At 35.2% G+C, this 20955-nt stretch overlaps 1 protein-coding gene across 10 annotated transcripts in view; it reads right to left on the bottom strand.

The window, feature by feature from the left end:
- Positions 1-20955, bottom strand: part of LOC149415420 (uncharacterized protein CG43867) — a 766937-nt gene that overhangs the window by 44491 nt on the left and 701491 nt on the right. For all 10 annotated transcript variants that reach the window (XM_089642596.1, XM_089642600.1, XM_089642599.1 and 7 more), the window contains 4 exons: positions 8600-8822; positions 3771-3978; positions 1518-1679; positions 18-149 (listed from right to left, as the gene is read on the bottom strand). In XM_089642596.1, the coding sequence (XP_089498722.1) occupies positions 18-149; positions 1518-1679; positions 3771-3978; positions 8600-8822 (725 nt within the window). The remainder of the gene's footprint in view (positions 1-17; positions 150-1517; positions 1680-3770; positions 3979-8599; positions 8823-20955) is intronic.

Below are 20955 nucleotides of genomic sequence, written 5' to 3'. Positions count from 1 at the left end.
TCTGTAGTAGTTAATACCTGGTGCTGGGGATAAATAGCGATGGTGAGGTGCGTCTGCGTCTCGTCGTTCCTCTCCTCCGAGTCCGAGTCCGATACATGCTCTACGTCCTCCACACGCGCGTCTCTCATGTTGATTTGGCCGGCGGGATTCTGGAATCGGCAGAGCACAGAGGAAAACTTTAGCAACTAACTAACATGCTGTTTACCTGCAGGATGGACTGCCAATCAACTCGGACTTGGCATAAACTCCTTGCTTCATTCACATTCATATATTATCTCATGCATTCTGTTATTCTGACTTTTGACATGATCCAACTCAAGAACTTGGATCAATTGTCTAAGTGATCACTAATTCTTGATTATGCCATGTCTTCTACCATTTACACTTGCGTTATATATTCTCCTTATACTCCTTTCTTAGTTCATCCGTTCCATATACCCAAATCATCTAAGAGTTCCTTTCTTAATCTTACTTAATATTCTTATAACAGCTTCGCATTCTTTTACAATCTCCACATTTTTCACACGGTCATACATGATTTTACCACATGTACGCCTCAGGTATTTAATTTCTAAAGCATTCAGTCTGCTTTAATCCTTTTTCTGCCAGTTCCATGCCTCACTGCCATACTTCAAAATGTGAAAAGCAGGGTCTAAGACGTCACGGAATCCTTTTGATAAAATATTCTTAACCCTTGACTCTGTGCAAAAACAGGCGGTCCGTTTGATAGATTCCCCAATCTTAACAAACGGACTGCAATCTTTAGAGCACAGGCGTCAGGTAGGTATGCTGTCCTTGTTCTATCGGTATTACAATGGAAGATGCTCTGAGGAACTAGCGTCATTGATCCCTTCGACACCGGTGCATAGTCGGGATACGCGCCAAACGCGCGCCCAACATTTGTACACGGTTGACATTTGTCACATGAGAACGGGTCGCTTCTACGATTCGTTCTTAAGTTCAACAGCTCGGCTGTGGAACGAACTGCCGGCCTCTGTGTTTCCTCCCTCCTACAACATGGGACTCTTCAAGACCCATGTTCACTCCTTCCTCTCCACAAAAAGACCCTCCACACAGCATCCCCAAAGATGACGTAGGCCCTGAGGGAAATTATTTTCTTCAGGGCCTCCTGTGTGGAGTTAATATAAAAATAAAAAAAAAATCTTCCAAACAAAAGACAAGAAGTTGAAGATGGGGAAGACTTGGTTCACATTTTTTAAATAGATATACATAATATATAGTTTGGGCCCTAACAAAGAGGTTAATATAAAATTATCAGACGGCAATGCCTTTCCCTGCCATTCAAGTAGGACCGGTATAAAAAATTTGTGATATTATGAATTGGTGACTAATATCAAAAGCTATTATAAGACTATTTGACTCCAAAGCCTCTAGAAAGCCAAATACATTTGTTAGAAGAAATTATCATATTAGAAAAAGTTACTCAATCAACCTCCACCCACATGAGACACTTACAACACACATCTATAGGTTTATCAATGGAGCCTGTTACTTACACTGTCTGCTGATGATTTGAAGTACAGGAACATTTTTCCAATGAGAACGCACCAGCTCTTCTTGGCGTGGCCATTTTTCACCTTTGTAAGCCAACCCTGAATAGTAGGCTTGTTGTCTTCCTTACTCAAGAGCAGTTTGGTGGCGTTACGGCGTTGAACATTCTGTAAAAAAAAAAATACAAATATTTAATCATTCAAGAATAAGGTAATACTAATAAATCAAAATGAAATACGAAACAGAACAAGACACAGAAAATAAAAAGGTAACTGACGCAACTGGGAATCGAACCCAGGATCTCTATCTAATCCGGATAAACTTCTAACCACTCATAAGCCAGCTCTTTAAGTCGACTCAAAAAAGGCTTTTCAAGCAACGATTCGATTCTGAGTGGTGGTCTTACACCAAGGTGATACTGAGAGTATCGTCTACATAATCTCCTTCATATAATACGGGACTTTTCAAGACCCGCATTAATAAATCTCTTCCTACAGCCCCTACTTTACTACTGAACTGCAATGCTGGGTGAAGATATTGTTCCTCTTTCTTTACATTGTACAGTCAAGTTCGATTTTGTGAGTTGTCATTTTTTAAAGTACTCTTTGTATTGGAAACTAAAATTAATTGGCAGAAAGTTAGATGCCATACTTCTGTACACCAAAATGAATTGCCAGAGTGTTAGGTTACTTCTGGATACTAAAATATAATTTCCAGAATGTTAGGTACCATACTTCTAAATACTAATATTAATTTTCAGAATGTTAGGCACCACTTTTGGATACTAAATTAATTAATTGCCAGAATGTTAGTAGATACCTTTTTTCAGAACACTAAAATTATTTTCCTACATGTTAGGTAGGTACCGACACGGGAGCTTAGGATCACAGGGGCTTAACTACAAAAACTGGTGTTATGAGTTAAGCTTGGTTTCGGTAATTCCATAATCATATTTATTAGCGACACAAAGCTCTATCTCGTACGTGCAGTCGTTTAAGAGATACAGTTGGGCATATCAGTTGGGCATATCAGTTGGGCATATCAGTTGGGCATACAGTTGGGCTTATGAGCATTCCAATCTTTATTTGCATTTATCTCAAAACTATGTTTTTGTAGATAGGCCCCTGTAATCCTAAACTCCAATACTGTACTACCAGATATAAGTATACGCTTCAAAGTCAGAATGTGATGTACAAAATAAAAATGATTACAAAATGAATAAAATAAAGAGCTGTGGTATACCAGGCGTTGCTTGGCGTTTTGGAAGGATTAGTTTAGAATAATAGTCCTCCTTTTTACCGACAGGGTGAAAAGTTTTTCATTTTACCGCCAGTGGTGAAAGTGGCCCTAATGCACTCTGGCAGTAGAACGGCGAACCAAGCTTTAATGCAGTCTTTTTTTTCACTGACATTTTGGAGAAATACAAATGTACATCAAACTTTATATCTATAAATAGTAAAAAACAAAATCGCTATCCATGTCTGTCTGTTTGTATGTTTAGTTCTTCTAAACTACGCAGCGGAGACTGAGTTTTCACTATCATTTATCATTTCACGAGAATTTCATCAATTAGAGTATAATTCGCCTATTTGGTCCCCATTGTATAAAACGCATTCTGACAATATTGAAAGGGTACAGCACAAATTTCTAAGATTTATTAACTTTAAACTGAATATTCCAATTCAAAATATTAACTATGTTCTTTTGATGAAACAACTTAACTTAATAACGCTATCAGATAGGCGGATCATCTCTGACCTTGTACTTTTAAATAAAATTATTAATAATTCCATTGACAACCCTGAAATTCTCGCCAAAATAAAATTTTACGTACCGACTAGAAATACGAGGCAAAGTGCTACATTTTTCTGGGATAATTTTAAAACCAACTATGAAGCTCATACACCTATAAATAGACTACATCATTTTGGCAATACATTTGGGAATATTGTAGACATGCTTAAAGATTCCGTATTAGTTATAAAACGAAATCTTTTTAATCATTTTACTGAGATGTATGAATTCACAACTCCGTAGTGAATACACTTTTGTTTTTATATGTATATGTTCCTTAATACATATTTAGCTTTCCGTAATCCACACTATCAATTTTAATTTACCTTAATTTAATCAAAAATCATAATTTACTGTAAACCATGTAACACAACTGTATTAATTGTTAACTACTTTTGTAAAAGCCCATTAGGGCGTAAATAAATAAATAAATAAATAAGATAAAGTATCCAATGATAAGTAACCTGTAGGACTCTGATCCAATCCTCCATGGTGGCAATGCTATCTGCGGTGAGGTAATAAGTGCGGGAGCCGGTGTATATTTCGAAGGTGGCTGCTCCCTCGTTCCTCGATATTTTGCAGGCCTCTCCCAAACCGATCTGACCTTGTGGTTTCCGAGTCACCTCCGACTGCGATTTCCAATAGGAAAGAGTCCCGTTTTTCAAGACGAACCTGCAATTTTGAAAATCCAGATTATTATTGGCTCTGGACAAGGTTCTTACAATACTAAAAGTTTAGCTCATACAGGGGGATAGTGCGGTGATCGATTAGAATATCGTGACATTCTCGTGGCGTCTTCTTTCACCGGGAAATTTTAAATCAATGTAATACAAGCGGCCGCGGCACCGAGCGACTCTAAATGCATTTATGTAATTATTGTTCCGTCGGTAGTTATATGAAATACTTTAGTAAAATAAATAACAAAAAGTATGTACATTTTAAAAAGTTTTTAACAAAAATCAAACAAGATTTTGATCCCGCTACCCCCGGATTTGAAGTCAAGGATCATAACTACTCAATCACGGAGGGCGTCATTATTCGTTTTAACTCATTATTTTGAAACCACATTTGAGAATAATAATTCAAGTGTTCAAAAAGTTCTAGTGGAAATGTCTAAATTCGCATTATGGAAAAATGTGAATATTTCAGTTCACATCACTCATATATATCATAACAAAAAAAACAGCCCAAAAGGTTTTTCATCACGACAAACTTGCACGGAATAATAAAATTTATTTATTTCATTCGTGCATAATGTTGTACAAATGAGTATATATGGAAAATATTAAATATGAAATAAAAAATATATGGAGATCCAGAAAGAACGCAAGAAGTTGCTGTAAGTAAATTGGTTTTTACGAAAACATGAATTTAACATTTTATACTGCATACAAATAAAAATCAGGGTAAGCGTTAATAAATCCATGTAAATAAGTCATCTCCAAGTGGCCTAAACAAAGTTTGGAAAAGGCTTTGAAAACTGAAACAGCTGCCACAGTAATAAAAATCAAAAGTGCAGAACCTAATTACAATATTGTTAAATTTGATTTATTTTAAATTATAATAAAACTAGATGGAGTTCTACAAATTAAACACAATAACAATAAATAAAGAATGTCTATCTCTCATTGGCAAACTTTCTCTAAAACTTTGTAATTATCAGAATTACTATAAAAAAATTGCGCAGCTTTTGAAGGATTTTTTTATACGTTTAGAAACCGCGGCGGCCATTAAATTTCGCTTCTGCAGCGCGTGGCGGCAATGAAAAAATGCTGTTGCTTCAATTGACCGCACATCGCTGTGGTCCTATATGAACAAATTAATCAGAAACCCCATCTCTATTGGACTTAGTCCTGTGCAATGATGAACATCTCATTACTGATATAAAATATCTATCACCTATAGGCAAAAGTGACCATATATGTTTGTTGTCAACTCTACAAGTAAGTACCAGCCATAACAACGGATCCTCTGGCCCGAGAGGCAAGAACCCGAGACCCAACTATCACATAGCAGATTATGATAAAATAAATGAAACCTTAATCACTCATGATATAATGTGGTCTCTCGTGGAAACCACTACAACTGAAGAAAAGTGGAAATTTTTTACAAACATGTTTGAAGAGAAGATTGTGTCAAAAATACCACTATTCAAAGGCAATAAAAACCACAATAAGAACAAACCTTGGATCGACAAACACATACTAGCATTGATTAAAGAGAAAAAGAAAGCCTGGGATGGTTATAGATTATCCAGAAAACACATGAGGAATGTAAATGAGATTGAAAATGAGTATTACAGAGAATATAAACTGAAAAATAACTACCTTTTGTCACAACTAAGAAATACCAGAAAAAACTTTGAGCAAAAATTGATTGAAAGCGGACAGAAACCATTTTACAGTTATATAAGGAAACAGATTGCCTCAAAAGTGTCTACTCCAACCATACTATATAACTTCTCTAACGAAACAGTTACCAGCGAGATAGACATAGCGAACATCCTTGCAACACAATTTGAAAAAACCTATGTCAATGAACCAGACACCAGTATACCAACTATTAGTCAAGAATTGTATGTAGATAGTTCACTATGCGAAATAGAATTCACTCCATCAGTAGTTGAGAATATTTTGAAGGGGTTGCGAGAAGATAGCGCTACTGGCCCTGATAATATTCCTGCTATTGTTCTCAAAAAGTGTTCAGCAACTCTCAGTCATCCCATAGCTCTGGTCATGCAACAATCCTTCTTAGATGGGAAACTCCCTAAAGATTGGAAGAGAGCTATAATAACACCCATCTACAAAAAAGGTGATAAACTCAAACCAGCAAATTACAGACCTATAAGCTTGACTAGTATTATCTGCAAAACCATGGAAAGAATAATAGTGGACGAGATACGCTCATTCCTGATCAAACTTGACATAATCTCAAACAAACAACATGGATTTGTGCCAAAAAGATCCACGATTACCAATCTCATTCTTAACATAGATTACTGGACAAACGAGTGGGACAAACGGATTCCCACTGACGTAATTTATCTCGACTTCGAGAAAGCCTTCGATACTGTTCCAACCAATAGACTGTTGGCTAAACTTAAATTCCTAGGCATAAGAGGACAACTTCTCGAATGGATCAAATCCTTCCTCACTGAGAGAAAATTACAAGTTCGAATTGGCAACCAACTGTCATCCGAGCGAAATGTGACCAGTGGTGTCCCTCAAGGATCAGTTCTCAGTCCAGTTCTGTTTATTTTGTACATCACGGACCTGCATACTATAATAAAATCAGACTCCAGCTGCTTTGCAGATGATACCAAATTCTTTGCCAACCCACACACACATCACAACCAACTGCAAAACGATTTAAACGAAATATATCAATGGACAAATGATTGGCTTCTAAAACTCAATGTCGAAAAATGCACTGTCCTACATGTTGGAAAAACTAACCCTACACTTGCCTACAAACTTAATGGAACACCTCTAAAAGCAGTGACATTACAACAAGACTTAGGAGTTACCATATCACAGGACTTGAAATGGGAACCACACATCGCTGGAATTGTGAAAAGAGCAAATTCACTAACATATCTATCAGGAAAACCTTCCTTGACCTAACACCGGACATGATGTTAAAAATATATAAAACATATGTGCGACCTCTCCTGGAATATGCTTTCCAAATATGGAGTCCTTACTTCGCAAAGGATATAAATCTGTTAGAGAGAGTACAGAGACATTTCACAAAAATACCAAGAGCTCTGAAAGATCTACGATACGAAGATAGACTCAAGGAACTAAGATTACCAACCTTACAAGAAAGAAGAGAAAGGGGTGACTTGATCGAGACTTTCAAAATTTTATCTGGACATTACAGTTGCCCTAGCATCCAAGAAATCTTCACTACTAATAAAAATATAAATCTCCGTGGACACTCAAAAAAAATTACCAAAACGCCTTTTGCATCTAATCCTAGAAAACACTTCCTTGCAAATAGAGTAGTGGATGCTTGGAACAAACTCCCACAACATGTCATTGATGCAACAAATATAAATCAATTCAAAGCTCTATTGGATTCACATTTGGAGAGAAGAAAGGACTTAATTCAAACATAAAACAACTCAATTACTGTCAAACTTGTTGTGAAATCAGATATGAGCGCATCAGCAGAATGCTGCCTGCTCATTACATAATAATAATAATAATAAAAGTCTCACAAATAATTTAATTTTCTACAGGTTGGCTGACAAAAATTCTCTGACATAATTATAGTTAACGATGATTAACATGATGATAACAATAATGGATTTGTACATCATCAGGAAATTTATCAAGTTTTATTATTATTATTATTTAATGAGCAAGCAGTATTCTGCCCATGCACTTATATCTAATTTCACAATAAGTTCTAAAATAATTGAGATAATTAAAATTAAAACATAAGTTAATCCTTTCTTCTCTACAGATAGATTTATTTTCTATTATTTATGCTGTTTTATATTTTAGTTTACATTCATAAGTACTTAGTTTTATATTTCTAAATCTACCTATCTGTGATCATTAATAATAAATTGGTCTGTTTTTTGTCATCATCTTCTGAATATTATATTAGTATTAAGATAGTTATGTTATGTTCCTTAAGTAAATAAATAAATAGGAATCCAATCCAGTTTTAAATTGATTTATATTTGTAGTATCAATGACATATTGTGTAAGTTTGTTCCATACTTTCACTACCATGGAAGTGTTTTCTAGGATTTGATGCAAAAGGTGTTTTGTTAATTTTCTTAAAATATCTAATTTTACTCTAGTGAAATGAGATTGTCAAATGAAATTCGTAAATTCACAATTGCTAAAAAACAGTTGCAAAATGAAAGGTGGCGCACGGTTCCACTGATATCGCAGTAATCGTCTATTGTGCGCCGAGCAAGACTGTTGCGGAACGGACGCGGAAAATTTGAAACGAGCTGAAGGGGAAAACCTGTGCTTAAAATCCTTACCCAGGATAAAAAAATAATTATTTCAAAAGATTTCGCTAGAAATACGAATGGGGAATTTTGACAAATGAATTTCGGTTCTATATCGTGCTTGTATGCAATACAGCGAGAACTCAATCCTAGAAATCACTATAGACAGCTCCAGGGTGAGAGGCAAGCGCGATGAAATGACCATAGATGCTTCCCGCCGGCTGGGGGTTAAAATGCGAGCAAAAAATTAAAGATTTTTAATTTTCTTTTGTGATCTTTTGCATGGTAATGTTTCGATGGGATTGGTAAAATGGTACTTGCCATCTCTTCCGCCACGTCTTTAGTTTGCCGCCCAGCTTGGCGAGGTGGCCGCTCTTCTCCAGTGGTTCCTGGCGGCGCGGGGAGTCTTGCGCGGCAGCCACGCTGCCCCGGGCGCCGGCTGCCAGCGAGGGGAGTGACAGCGAGGTGGAGGTGGCCTCGCACGCTGACACCGCGTCCGGTGGGATCGCATAGTCGTCCGACATGCCAGACTCGAAGGACGTATCTGAGAATCAAAAAGCGCAATAGTACTGTAGTCACTGCTGCCAGAGAAAAAAACACCAAACAACTTACATACAATACACCAAGCACTTCTAGCGAAAAACCGTCCCTGATATCTATCAAAAACATATATGGATTATAATAAAGCACCTTCTGAATTGGGGTAAGTCTTACTATCATACACATTCTTCAGATGCTGTAATATAAGCTTTGTCAACCCTTAATATACAAATGTGAATGTTTGGATAATACCGGTCAGTGGTTGAGTGGGCATAGTGCTTGGGTCTCACCCGAGCGTCGCGTGTTCGATTCCTCGGCTGGCTAAGTCCTCCATCACAACACAAGCAACATTTTCGGCTTTCTGTGGTGGTAGTAGGAGATTTTCAAACATTGTTGGGTTATTCGTAACCCGGGAATGTTTGTCTTTCTTTTAAAAAAAAAATAAATAAAAAAAATAAAAATACAAGATTTGCTTCTTCAGTCCGTCAGAAGTTCAGATCTGTGTATCAGTGGCGGACATCGAATATGAAAAACAAACAGCATCTTGTTGTGGTCCCAATTAAATTGCCAGGGACCTTTCATCCACGAAAAACAATTGACTCTCTCTATGAAGCACATCCGGTGCAGTCTAATTTATGATCTGTTTTCCACCTTCATATAATCCGGGCCTCTTCAAGACCCGCATTAAAAAATTGCTTCCTACAGCCCATACGTTAACCCGACTCACAACACTGCCCAACCGGATAGCGAGATAGATGCCCTGTCACTACACAGAGAGGGGCGCTCTTATGAGGTCTCGTATTAAAAAAAAATAAAAAAGGATTCTGAAGTATGTGAATCGACACATACAAACTAGAGAACTTTGTTGTAAGATTCGTTCAAATGGAGCACGGAAGGCATTAATGATTGCTACAATCACACTTCCTCACGGAGACACCGGGCAGTGTACCGCGTTCATGCGGCGTAAGATGTAGAAGAATGCGCACTCCACCAGTCTCTTATCCTCTATCCTATCTCTTATCCTGTGCTGAAACAAGTGACTCCCAACGCTATTAACTGGCTGGACATTGAACAGCCCCAGCATCCCATTATGACCCCCACTACCTCGCCTCCCTCATACCAAGAAGAAGAAATAGTTAAATAAGCAATGCTTCTATTCATTAAAAAAATGATATAGAGACAAACCTTTCCATTGAATTTTTTCTTCACATTTAACTGATAACACCGGCCGATATCAAAACATTAACGAACCTCACACTATCGAATAAATTCTTTTATGGAGTACATTTTACGGAATTCTAGCTATAAATCGAAGACACGTCGATAATGAAGCATTCGAAAGAGAGAGTACGCAAGCAGTGTGCAATATAGTTGTGCTTGTGAATGAGAATGAGTTTGTGTTTTTAGGAAGTATGTTTACGAGAGATAAGAAGGCTGACAGAGATATAGAAAGAAGGGTAAATGCAGGTAACTCCATTAATAGAGGACTGAACGCAGTTGGCGCTAACAAAAAAATGTCCAAAGAAGCGAAGCTAGCAGTCCACAATGGAGTGCTGGTACCTACCCTGATGGAAGTAAGGCTTGGAGTTGGCAGAGAAAGGATGAAAGTAGACTGAAAGCTGTAGAAAAGAGATCCCTGAGGCGTATGTGTGATAAAACCATGTATGATCGTGTGAGAAATGTGTAGATCCGCGAAGAGTGGAAGGCTGATGTAAGCGTAATGAGTAAGATTAAGAAAGGGACGCTTGGACATGCTTTTGGGCATGTAGAGAGAATGAGAGAAGAAAGGAGTGTTAGGAGAATATATGATGCAAACGTGAATGGTAGCAGAAGTCGGGGACGCCCGAGGAAGACATGGCACGATCTAGTGAATCATATATTTGAGTCGGGCCATGTCATATATATAGAAGAGTATGAATGTGAATGAGGCAAAGAGTGTGTGCCAAGACCGAGTTATTTGGCAGTCAATTCTCTCTGCCTACCCCTGCGGCGAAAAACGGCGTGGTTAGTTATTTACTCACCCTAACATAAATACATATTTCTACTGACTTCCATGTTTTAACCTGACGACAAACTAAATTCGAAGTTTGGCGGGTTCTTTGTGCAGTGAAGAATAAATTGACCAAAAAAAAACATATAAAAAATCGCTTTAAGTAATAAGATATTTTGCGAATGTACCTAAAATACCCCGATTGGGGATGCCAAAGTCTCACCGGCTCCAGACGGTCGGGAGCAGTTAAAACTCTTGTAGATTTTCACATTTAAAAAAAAGATATTAAAACATGGAATCGATAGATTAGATAAACAAAAAAAGTTTAAAAAAAAAAATCTTTGTAAACATTATTGATTATACTCTGTAAATTGATTAATTATTTAATAATAAAATAAAATAAAAAAATAAAAAAAAAATAGAAAATTGTATTTGAGTTATGGTAGAAGAGTTGCATTCCTGATTTTGTCGATGCAGCGTTTTCCAGCGATACGAGCACTGTGCGTGGTAGACACGACGCAACAAAATTAATTCCTTATATTATTAATGTAAATATTGTATTTTAATGTTAGTGTCAATTGTTGTAAATTACTTTATTTTTATTAGTTTTTATTATCTTTTTAGCATCTCTATCAGGGCCGGTCCTGGCACCCCTTGTCAAACCAGTAGAAGCCTAGATTGGTGATTACTCTAATCAAAGATGGTTTGTACTTTTCTTCAGCATCCTTATTATGAAAAATAATCTCAAGGACGATGTGTTGGCAATTTGGCGCCCGGAGCGGACTGCTCCAATTGCGGCAAAAGTAAAATTGTAAACATTATTTGAATACTTTTAACTGGATTATTGAGTCTCATGCAACTTCCAATGAAAATTGTATAACTATATCATGTTAATATACTCTGTAAATGTTTAAAAACAATAAATAAATGAATATGAACATTACATAATTTTTTTTTTTAATTATAAACTAATGTTTATAAAACAAGGTTTTATGCATAGCATAAAGGATAACAAATAATTATAAGCAATAATTAGTCGCCCGAAATATAAAAATATAAATATAAAATATAATAAGCAGTAATTGTTGATTGAGGTACTGGTACATATTGAATCATTTGGCGGATTGGAAATAAGCCGACATAGCTCAGTGGATACAGAGCACCTGACCGGACATCAGAAGGTACGGGTTCAATTCTCGTTGGCGGCATTTATTTTTACTCGGGATATATTTCCAATTTGTATTAATATTTCGGGTGACTAATTATTTATGAACATTACAGTTATTTATTTTTAGGGTATTATGCCTTGTTGCACTACCTTCTTCTTTAGCCAACGTTTCGGACAAAATTACAGTGTCCATCATCAGGGCAGATGGATAATGCCGTCCGAAATGTTGGCTAAAGAAGAAGGTAGTGCAACACGGCATAATACCCCAAAAATAAATCACTATAATACTTTTGACCCTGATAATCTCAAACCATATCTATCTGTGAACATTTATGTTTCATTGGCGCAACTGTAATATTTACAATAACAAAAAGAAATAATAACCACAACAACCACTGTTACAATCAGTGTTATAATGTCATATTTATAAATATATCCGAAACAGGTTCTGACCTGTCTATATTAATTTGTATTCAAAGCTTGTTATCAAGTGGAACGAGAAACAAGAAATCAGGGATCGCCAACTAAATGTGCAAAAAAAGAAAATAGCACTTAGTTAAAATCGAACCCGCATCATCTGTAACGCTGTCCAAAACGTTGGATAAAGAAGTAGGTAGCGCAACATTAAAAAAAATCATGTTTAACATTTCGGGTATGGAATCTGTTAGTTCCATTACGTGACATTTTTTAATTCCCTTTTTTGGTGGCTTTAATATAGAAATTATTGATTAAATTATAAACAATTACATAACATATATTTTTTTTGTACATAACTGAAATGCCCCAGCAACAATCCATTGCATTATTTTTATTAATTGAAGATGTCCAGTAAAGAATCCACGTTATTACCCTCCATTAGTATTCTATTCAATGAGGAGTTCATATTTAATCCCAGAATTTCGGCACTCAAAAAACAATCCCGACAAAACTCCTGGACGAAATGGAAAGAATACTAATGATAAAAATCTTTTTTTTTTTTACATTAACCCCAGAAAAGAAGTCCTGAGGAAAATAATTTCCCTCGGGGCCTATGTCATCTTTGGGGATGCTGCGTGAAAGGTCTTTTGAAGGAGAGGAAGATCTGGAAAGGAAAAGGTATGACGAGTGGGTAGGAATTTAGGTTTCAGTGTGTCCAGGAGTGACATATAAATATATCCCTCCCACTGCGGAGCAAAGCAATGGGTCGAGAGACCAGTTGGAGAGATCGAGGGTCTCAAAACCAGCCTCTTCTGATCTGGCACGCCACGCAGGTGGTGGGCTGGCGCATCCTGAACGAAAATGCCCATATTTGCAGTAATTTAGATAAAAAGAATTTAGGTAATTTACCTAATTTAAACTATTAAAATGATGATATCGATTAAAATAACTGAGAAATTTTGAAATTGTTAAAAGAATAGATAAAAATTCTCACATCAGTTAGACATATTATTTTTACAACATTTCAATTCGTAAAATATTTAATTAAAATTATCAGACGAATAATTAGTAATCGACTAAAAATTGTTGGAATCATTTGCATGCAATATAATATTCATGGAGGTCAACGATTTTGATGTCATTATTATTTTAAGAAACAAAAATGAACATCTTAATTTTTATGGAACAAGTGTGTGATCGAATACTTAATTCAATAGATGATTCCATTAGCTAACCAAAAAATAAATAGCCTGATAATTTTATCTTGCCTTATTTTTACGAAAAAAAATGGACTAAGTAAGTTTTATTACTTTAAAACGAACTATGAATATGTATTTCATAAGAGTAAATTTCTCTTCACTCAAAGGTTGGAGACTCATGCAGTAACGATTCACTGATGGCCTCAGGCCCCTCAGGGTCACTCTCCAATTTATTTTAGTTGCATTTTAGCTTTGCACCAGTGAGCTACGTGGCTTGCGATTAATTGTATACATATTATGAGTGGAAACATGTATAACATTAAAACCTTTGTTTTCATGAAAATTGGTACTACTAACGGTAATGGTCTTATTTGCATAACAAAGGATCAAGTCGAATATCCGATAGTGCAAAAACTGTGCATGTTGGCCAGAACACCAGAAGAAATCATTAAAAGAAAAAATGAATGTCGTGTGAACGAAGACGATGTATTGCAAATCGGAGGAATAAATGGGCATGAAGTGCGGTCTGTAGTGAAATTTCTTCAATACCTTCAACCACCAGTGTGCTTGGTGGCACACAATGGAACACAATTCCACTTCATGCTTCTGATTAAGCTGTTAAAAGATCACAACCGGCTAGAAGTGTTACGAGACATGCTGTTTGCGGATACTCAACACATATTTGTTTCCATGTATCCGATTGGTTGGAATACTCGCAATCTGGATGACATACACCAACAACTTGTCAAAAAATCTGAAATTACCTCTGATTGGGAGGCAGAGACCAAATGCTTCAAACTTCAAGAAATTTTCGCTCTAAATCCAGAGGAAACAATAAAAATGTGTGAGCAGGCCTGGTCTTATGAAAAGCTTTTGGATGAATGGAATGAGTACGTGAAACAAAAGCGAGAGAATATGTGTTCCAGTGAAGACGAAGAAGAGGAGTATGAAGAGGAATCAATGAAGTTTTTTGGGGAATAAGAGTTAATGCAAAAAATAAATGTGCAGCTTCGACACGGTTAAGTATGCAGTCCGTGTCAAAAAATCATTCAACACCAAAGCATAATTTTTTATGTCTATAACTACTTAATAATAGTGGGTGAGGAGAGTGAGCGGAAGATATTAAAGTTGAACCAAACACATTACTCACACGTTGCTTGCTTATAGCATGTTTCAAATTCATTACCCGAATCATTGAATATAGAATAACAGAGAAAGTGCCCTAATGATACGGAGAGAGAAACAAATAAAGTACTCATTAGCATTGCAAAGTTAGACAGAGACTAGAATAGTTATAATAATTGCAAACCGTCCGTGTTAATAAACATAATTTTTGTGTCTACCATATTTTGAATACTTTTTTTCTCTCTCTCTTTTTTCTTTTTTCTTTGTTGCATTTTTTCTTTCCTTCTTGCATTGTATTTATTATTTATTTTGGGTACATCATTTATGAAGCAATTGAGCGTGTTATTATTTCATATATTTTTATTTTTTACACCTACACAGACAATTTTACTGTTTCTTATGTTGTAAATGTTTTAGTTTTAAAGTCCTAATTTGTCTACAATATATATGTAATTATACTGCTACCCGCCTCAGAAAAGATATTGTCTAGTGAATCGGGTAGTGCACATAATTTTGTTAATAACCTTAAATAAAAATTAATAAAAAAATAAAAAAGTTTCATCACCTACATATGTAGTTTAAAAAAAAATACATTATCAAATTTAAAACATCTGTCCAGAATAATGTGACACCATGTTTGATAGTCCATTTCTTTTGAACTGTCAGTCGGCTAATTATAAAATATTAGCCTAAAAACAATATAAAGTTTATTACATAAACCATTTACTATCAATGTTTAGTAAATAAACCATTTATTATCTAAGCTTCGTAAGTGTCCAGCCAATGATTATCACTTCAAAGGTAAGTGAAAGTTTAGGAAACCATTACTGTCAATTAAATATGTTGCAAGTTAATATTGTATTCACCGAGGACCTTATTCTTTATGACACCAAACCCGGTCAAATTTTATATTTCATCATTTAAATGGTTAGTCGTCATACAAATATTTGCATTAGACAATAAAAATACAGAGGCTCAGCGAAAATGCGGTACGACCAGGGGTTAATATATTTTCGTTTTTAATTTTTATTGTTTTGTTTATTTTGTTTATTTGGGAAAACCAACAGATTCTTAAATAATCATAATATGGTATAATATGTTGGATATGTATATTTTTTCATCCTTTTCCTTTTATGATGATTTTTCTTTCTTTCTTTCTTCTCTACTTTTTAAAAGGATTGTTTTATTATATTTTTTTTGCAATTAAATATTAATGTATATCATGGTCACCCTACATGTTTACCCTACATGTTTACCCTACATGCTTACCCTACATGTTAACTACATTATACTGTAATGAATTGGCTGGAATTAGATTAATAGGTACCTTGTAGGTACCCAATTTGTCAGAATGTTAATGAAACAATATTGTTCTCTTAATATAAAATCTTTGTTATTTTCTGTATATCTGTTATTTTTATTATTTTGTAAAATTATTAACCTTTAAAATTCTAACTTAAAAAAGATACAATGTAAATAAACAATAAACAATTATGTCTTCTCTTCTTCAATGGCGCTACAGCCCATTTCGAGCCTTGGCCTCCTTTAACATGAGACTCCACCGCCCTCTGTCCTCGGCCGTCGTCTTCCAATCTGCAACATGGAGTAGTCCTCTGGCGTCTTTCCTGACATCGTCCTCCCATCTCAGCCTAGGTCTGCCCGCCTTTCGTTTGCCTCCCGGGTGTCCTGTTAGAACCTTCTTTGGTACACGTGTGCTTGGCATTCGGTGCACATGTCCGGCCCATCTTAGTCTTTGGAGCCGTAAATGAGTAGAGAGTCTGGGAGCTTGGTAGATGTCATATAGCTCCTTATTGTGGCGGATTCTCCATGCCTCTCCCTCTCGCACCGCTCCTAAGATTCTTCCAAGTACCTTTCTTTCGAAGGTGTCCAGCCGTTCCGCAGATGCTGTCAGTGTTCCCGCCTCACATCCATAGGCCAAGACCGTTCTAATAATTGTTTTAATAATTGTTTTATACAGGGAGACCGTTCTAATAATTGTTTTATACATATAAACAATTTGTCAATGATAATATTTATTACAACACCTTTATATTTATATTCACATAAATATTAATTAATCACCATTCAATGATTTATTACACAAGCAATTAATATTTAAGACAGTGAAAAAAGTTAAGTTTGACGAAGAAAATCATTTTCTTTTCTTTATATAAGAATGGAATATTAGGAAACCACTATTTCAACTACTAACTGTTGCTGAAAGTTCCTACCCAAGTTGCATTACGGTTTGCTTTGTTTAGCACCTTCCGTTTTCATAGGTATATGTATTAGTATAACATGTTTGTGATATAAATGCACTTTTCAGGTTTCCAAGCGGTCCCTCAAAAAGAGGTGCTTCATTGCTATGCGACCTGAGGGTTGGAAACTCTTCTGTGTACAAAATATATTGAAGAATGTTTCGTCAACAGAACATCGAATGCAAGTCGATCGATGAAGCAATGCCCACAACATTATAAATATGTCGATATAATTACGTTTATTAGGTTATGGAGTAAAAATATAAATAAAAAATAAATATTATGAAAAATTATGCATTATTTATTATTTCTTTGATATTTGCAAGAATACTTAAATTATTGCCAACTGCATGAAATCTAGGTACAAGTGAGTGTCTAAATGACTCAGTCCTGACATCTTTGTACTAATTAAAAAGAATTTTATATTGGGTAGTTCTAGTTAGTATGTTGATAGGCTCAATAAAGAGAGTTTTAATTTAATTCTTTCATTGAGTGGTTGTAATTTATAATTTCTATTGGTAGAACAAGTTAAAAATTAATATATCTTAGAAATTTATGATGAATTTTTTTAATGGAATCAAAGTGGATTTTAAAGTGAGGGAACAAGATAGAATAATTATATTCAACTTGACTTCGAACTAAGAAGAATATAAGATTTTTAGTATTGTTAAGTTTATAAAGTCTCTGCTATTAAACTCTTAAGGACCACGCCCGAGTATACTCGGGCGGCTATTATGTGCCAGAATTCGGAATTCATACTAAAGAAAATTTTTAATTATTTTTTCACACTATGCACCACAACATCAATATTCAGTCCCATTTTGGGTTTATATAATGGCTTTTATATGAGGATATATATTTTGAGTAAATAAATTCATAGATAAAAAAAAGGTGTTTTTTTTCCATTTTTAATTTTGAAATGATTACTGAAGGGGTTAAGGAGAATGAAGCTAAGGTTATAATAAGTAAGAAATCGGCAGATCGCAGAGCATATTTTGGTCTATCCCAAATGTTACGACTGTGGATTTTGAAAAAAAAATTTCATATTTTAAATGTTCAACCATGGTTGAAAAAAAAGGAAAGTCTCGGGAAAAATTGATTTTGATAGATTTGTGTTTATCTGAAGCGGTAAAGGTAAAAAAATTGAAAAAAAAAGAAAACAGAAATTCTTCTAATATTCTTTTTAGAAGTTAATTCCCATCAAAACTAAAAATAAAACAAAAAATATGTAAAAAGACGCCTTTGCAAGGAAAAAAAACATTGATAAAGCATAAATCAAGTGTAAAACAAAGAAGTCAACTATTTACTAGACTAATGCTGTTCCAAAATCGCTGTTATTCAGGGTTGCCATAGAAATTAAATAAAATTGTTCCACTTCATTAAATTTTTACATTTCTTGTCAAGCTGTATAAAAACCAAGGTCACACAGAGCGGATTTCGATGCTGTTGTACCTTATTATGTATGTATGTAAGTATGATCACTCACCATTATTCTACCTGCTATTAGACGGTCACACTGAGCTACTGAAATTTCAAAAGTGCTAGCGAGTGAAATGTCCTGGATGACGAAAAATACACTTTTTGAGAGGTCAGATGAGGCGACATTAGAGCAGGGAAGAGATCAGACTGGCAACTAGATCACATGACCGCCAAAATCGCAATTCGAAACAAAGATGTTCTAATTGAATTGCCCAAATGTTTAATCTTTTGCACGCGGCCGTATCAACTGTTGTTACGGCAAAAAGTCTATACTCACACGCGGCCGTATCAACAGTTGATACTGAAACTTTGACGGCCGATATTCCAGCGCTCTTTTGTCATAAATGTATTTCTTGCTCGCTTGGACATTCGTAGAACTATCACGATGCTGACATCTCCAAGTATTTCCCTAAAATAAAATTGTATTTCATAAAAAAAGATCCATAATCAAGTGCGCCTCTTCGCGCCTTTGAGTGCTTTAGTTCACAATTTTGTCAACGGATGGCGTTAGTACTAGTATGTTATCTGCGCTTGCGGGCGCCGAGTTGATTTGTGGAATCTGCGCTGATAACATTCTGTGTTCTGCTGTAAGATTGAATTATTACGAAAAATTCAAATTAATTTGTTCACTTCAGAAATCAATTTTTTTTTTGATTTCTTGTGTTTCGTCTAGCAAATTTAATTTTACTGTATCCACGAGTGACCATATTGTGCCGATTGCGCATATTTTTTAACGTTTTATTGTGTTACAAAACTGAGTTATTGACTTTACTATATACTTTATTAATTTAAATATATTTTGTTATATATATATATATATATATATATATTAGTTATATATTACTAAAGTGCGTGTTATTTTCGTGTTTTACATACTATTTCAAAATTTATTAGGAAACGTTCACAAGTTTTTAGTTTTTTAATTCATTTGATTTTTCGGATAAAAATGGCCCATAGTTTGGAAGATGATGAAATTGAAAATATATTGAACGTTTTGGATTCTGATTATGAAATGTCCGAAGATGAATTTGAACCTTCGGAACTTTCAGATACAGAAACTCAAGCGAATGAGTCTGTAAGTGAAGAAGTGCTACACTCCTGGTTGTCTGGACCTCATATTCCAATAGTACACGAATTTGATGATTTTCAATCCGGCGTTTCTGTACAATTTAACAAAAATTCAACAGAAAGTGATTTTTTTGAACATTTTTTGAGTCGCTCGATTATGAATGAAATTGTTCGAGAAACAAACGACTACCATACTTTTCTTCTCATTTCAAAGGAATTTGGTGCGAAGTCACAAATTCATAAGTGGAAGGACACAAGTATTGAAGAAATGTATCTATTTTTTGCAATAACCATGCTTATGACAAGAAACGAACACTTGACTATTGAAGAGTATTGGAGTACAAATATATTTCTAAGTTCCCCTATTTTTGGCCAGATCATGAGTAGAGACCGATATCAATTGTTGTTGCAAAATTTACATTTCTGTGACTCAAATTCGCTTCCTATAGATCGTCTTTATAAAATAAGGTTAATTTTAAATCACACCCGAACACTATTTAAGGAGTCTGTGATACCTTATGAAGACCTATGTATAGATGAAAGTATCATTGTTTTAAAGGGTAGGCTTATTTTTAAGCAATAAATTCCATCAAAACGACATCGCTTTGGAATCAAAATGTTTGTTTTGTGTGATGTGAAAACTGGATACATTCTAGATTTCATAATTTACTGCGGAGAAGGCACGGAAATTACAGATGAACAAAACTTGGGAATAACCGGCGCTGTTGTTACTACACTTCTAACTGATTATTTTGGCAAAGGGCACAATTTGTGGTGTGACAATTGGTACTCAAGTCCAAAGTTATTCAATTTTTTGCATTCGAAAAAAACAAATGCCTGTGGGACGGTAAAAAAGAACCGGAAGGAAATGCCAAAATTTATTAAACTGAAAAAAGGCGAATTTGAGTCAAAAAGCCGCGGTCCCCTTTTAGCATTAAAATGGTGTGATAAAAGGGATGTACATATGCTAACTACCTTGCACGATAACTCATTTAAGGAAACCAGTAAAATAAATCACCAAACTAAACAACCCATTCGCAAGCCTGCCTGTGTCATTGATTACAATAAATCTATGGGAGCTGTTGACAAAAGCGACATGATGCTGAGCAGTTTATCCTGTATGAGGAAGACCATAAAATGGTATAAAAAAGTATTTTTTCACATACTTGACCTATATTTATTGAATTCATTTATTTTGTACACCCAAGTGACAGGTATAAAAAAATCTCTAGCAGATTTTCAATTGGCGGTTATTATGCAACTAGTTGAGAAATATAAACCAGAGATTTCTCAAATACCAGAGCCTAATACATCATCCCACCTCAACCCGTTTCGGGTTTTGCCTAAATATGCCGCTAAGCATATGGCCGAATTGATTCCATCAACTGGTAAAATAAAAAAAACCGCGTAGACGATGTCGTGTATGCCGATTG

This window comes from Hesperophylax consimilis, chromosome 18 (genome assembly GCF_061612785.1).
Source record: "Hesperophylax consimilis isolate HC1 chromosome 18, BYU_Hcon_1.0, whole genome shotgun sequence".
Taxonomy (NCBI): Eukaryota; Metazoa; Arthropoda; class Insecta; order Trichoptera; family Limnephilidae; genus Hesperophylax; species Hesperophylax consimilis.
The sequence above is the reverse complement of the archived record's forward strand: the minus strand, read 5'-3'. Positions and strand labels throughout refer to the sequence as shown.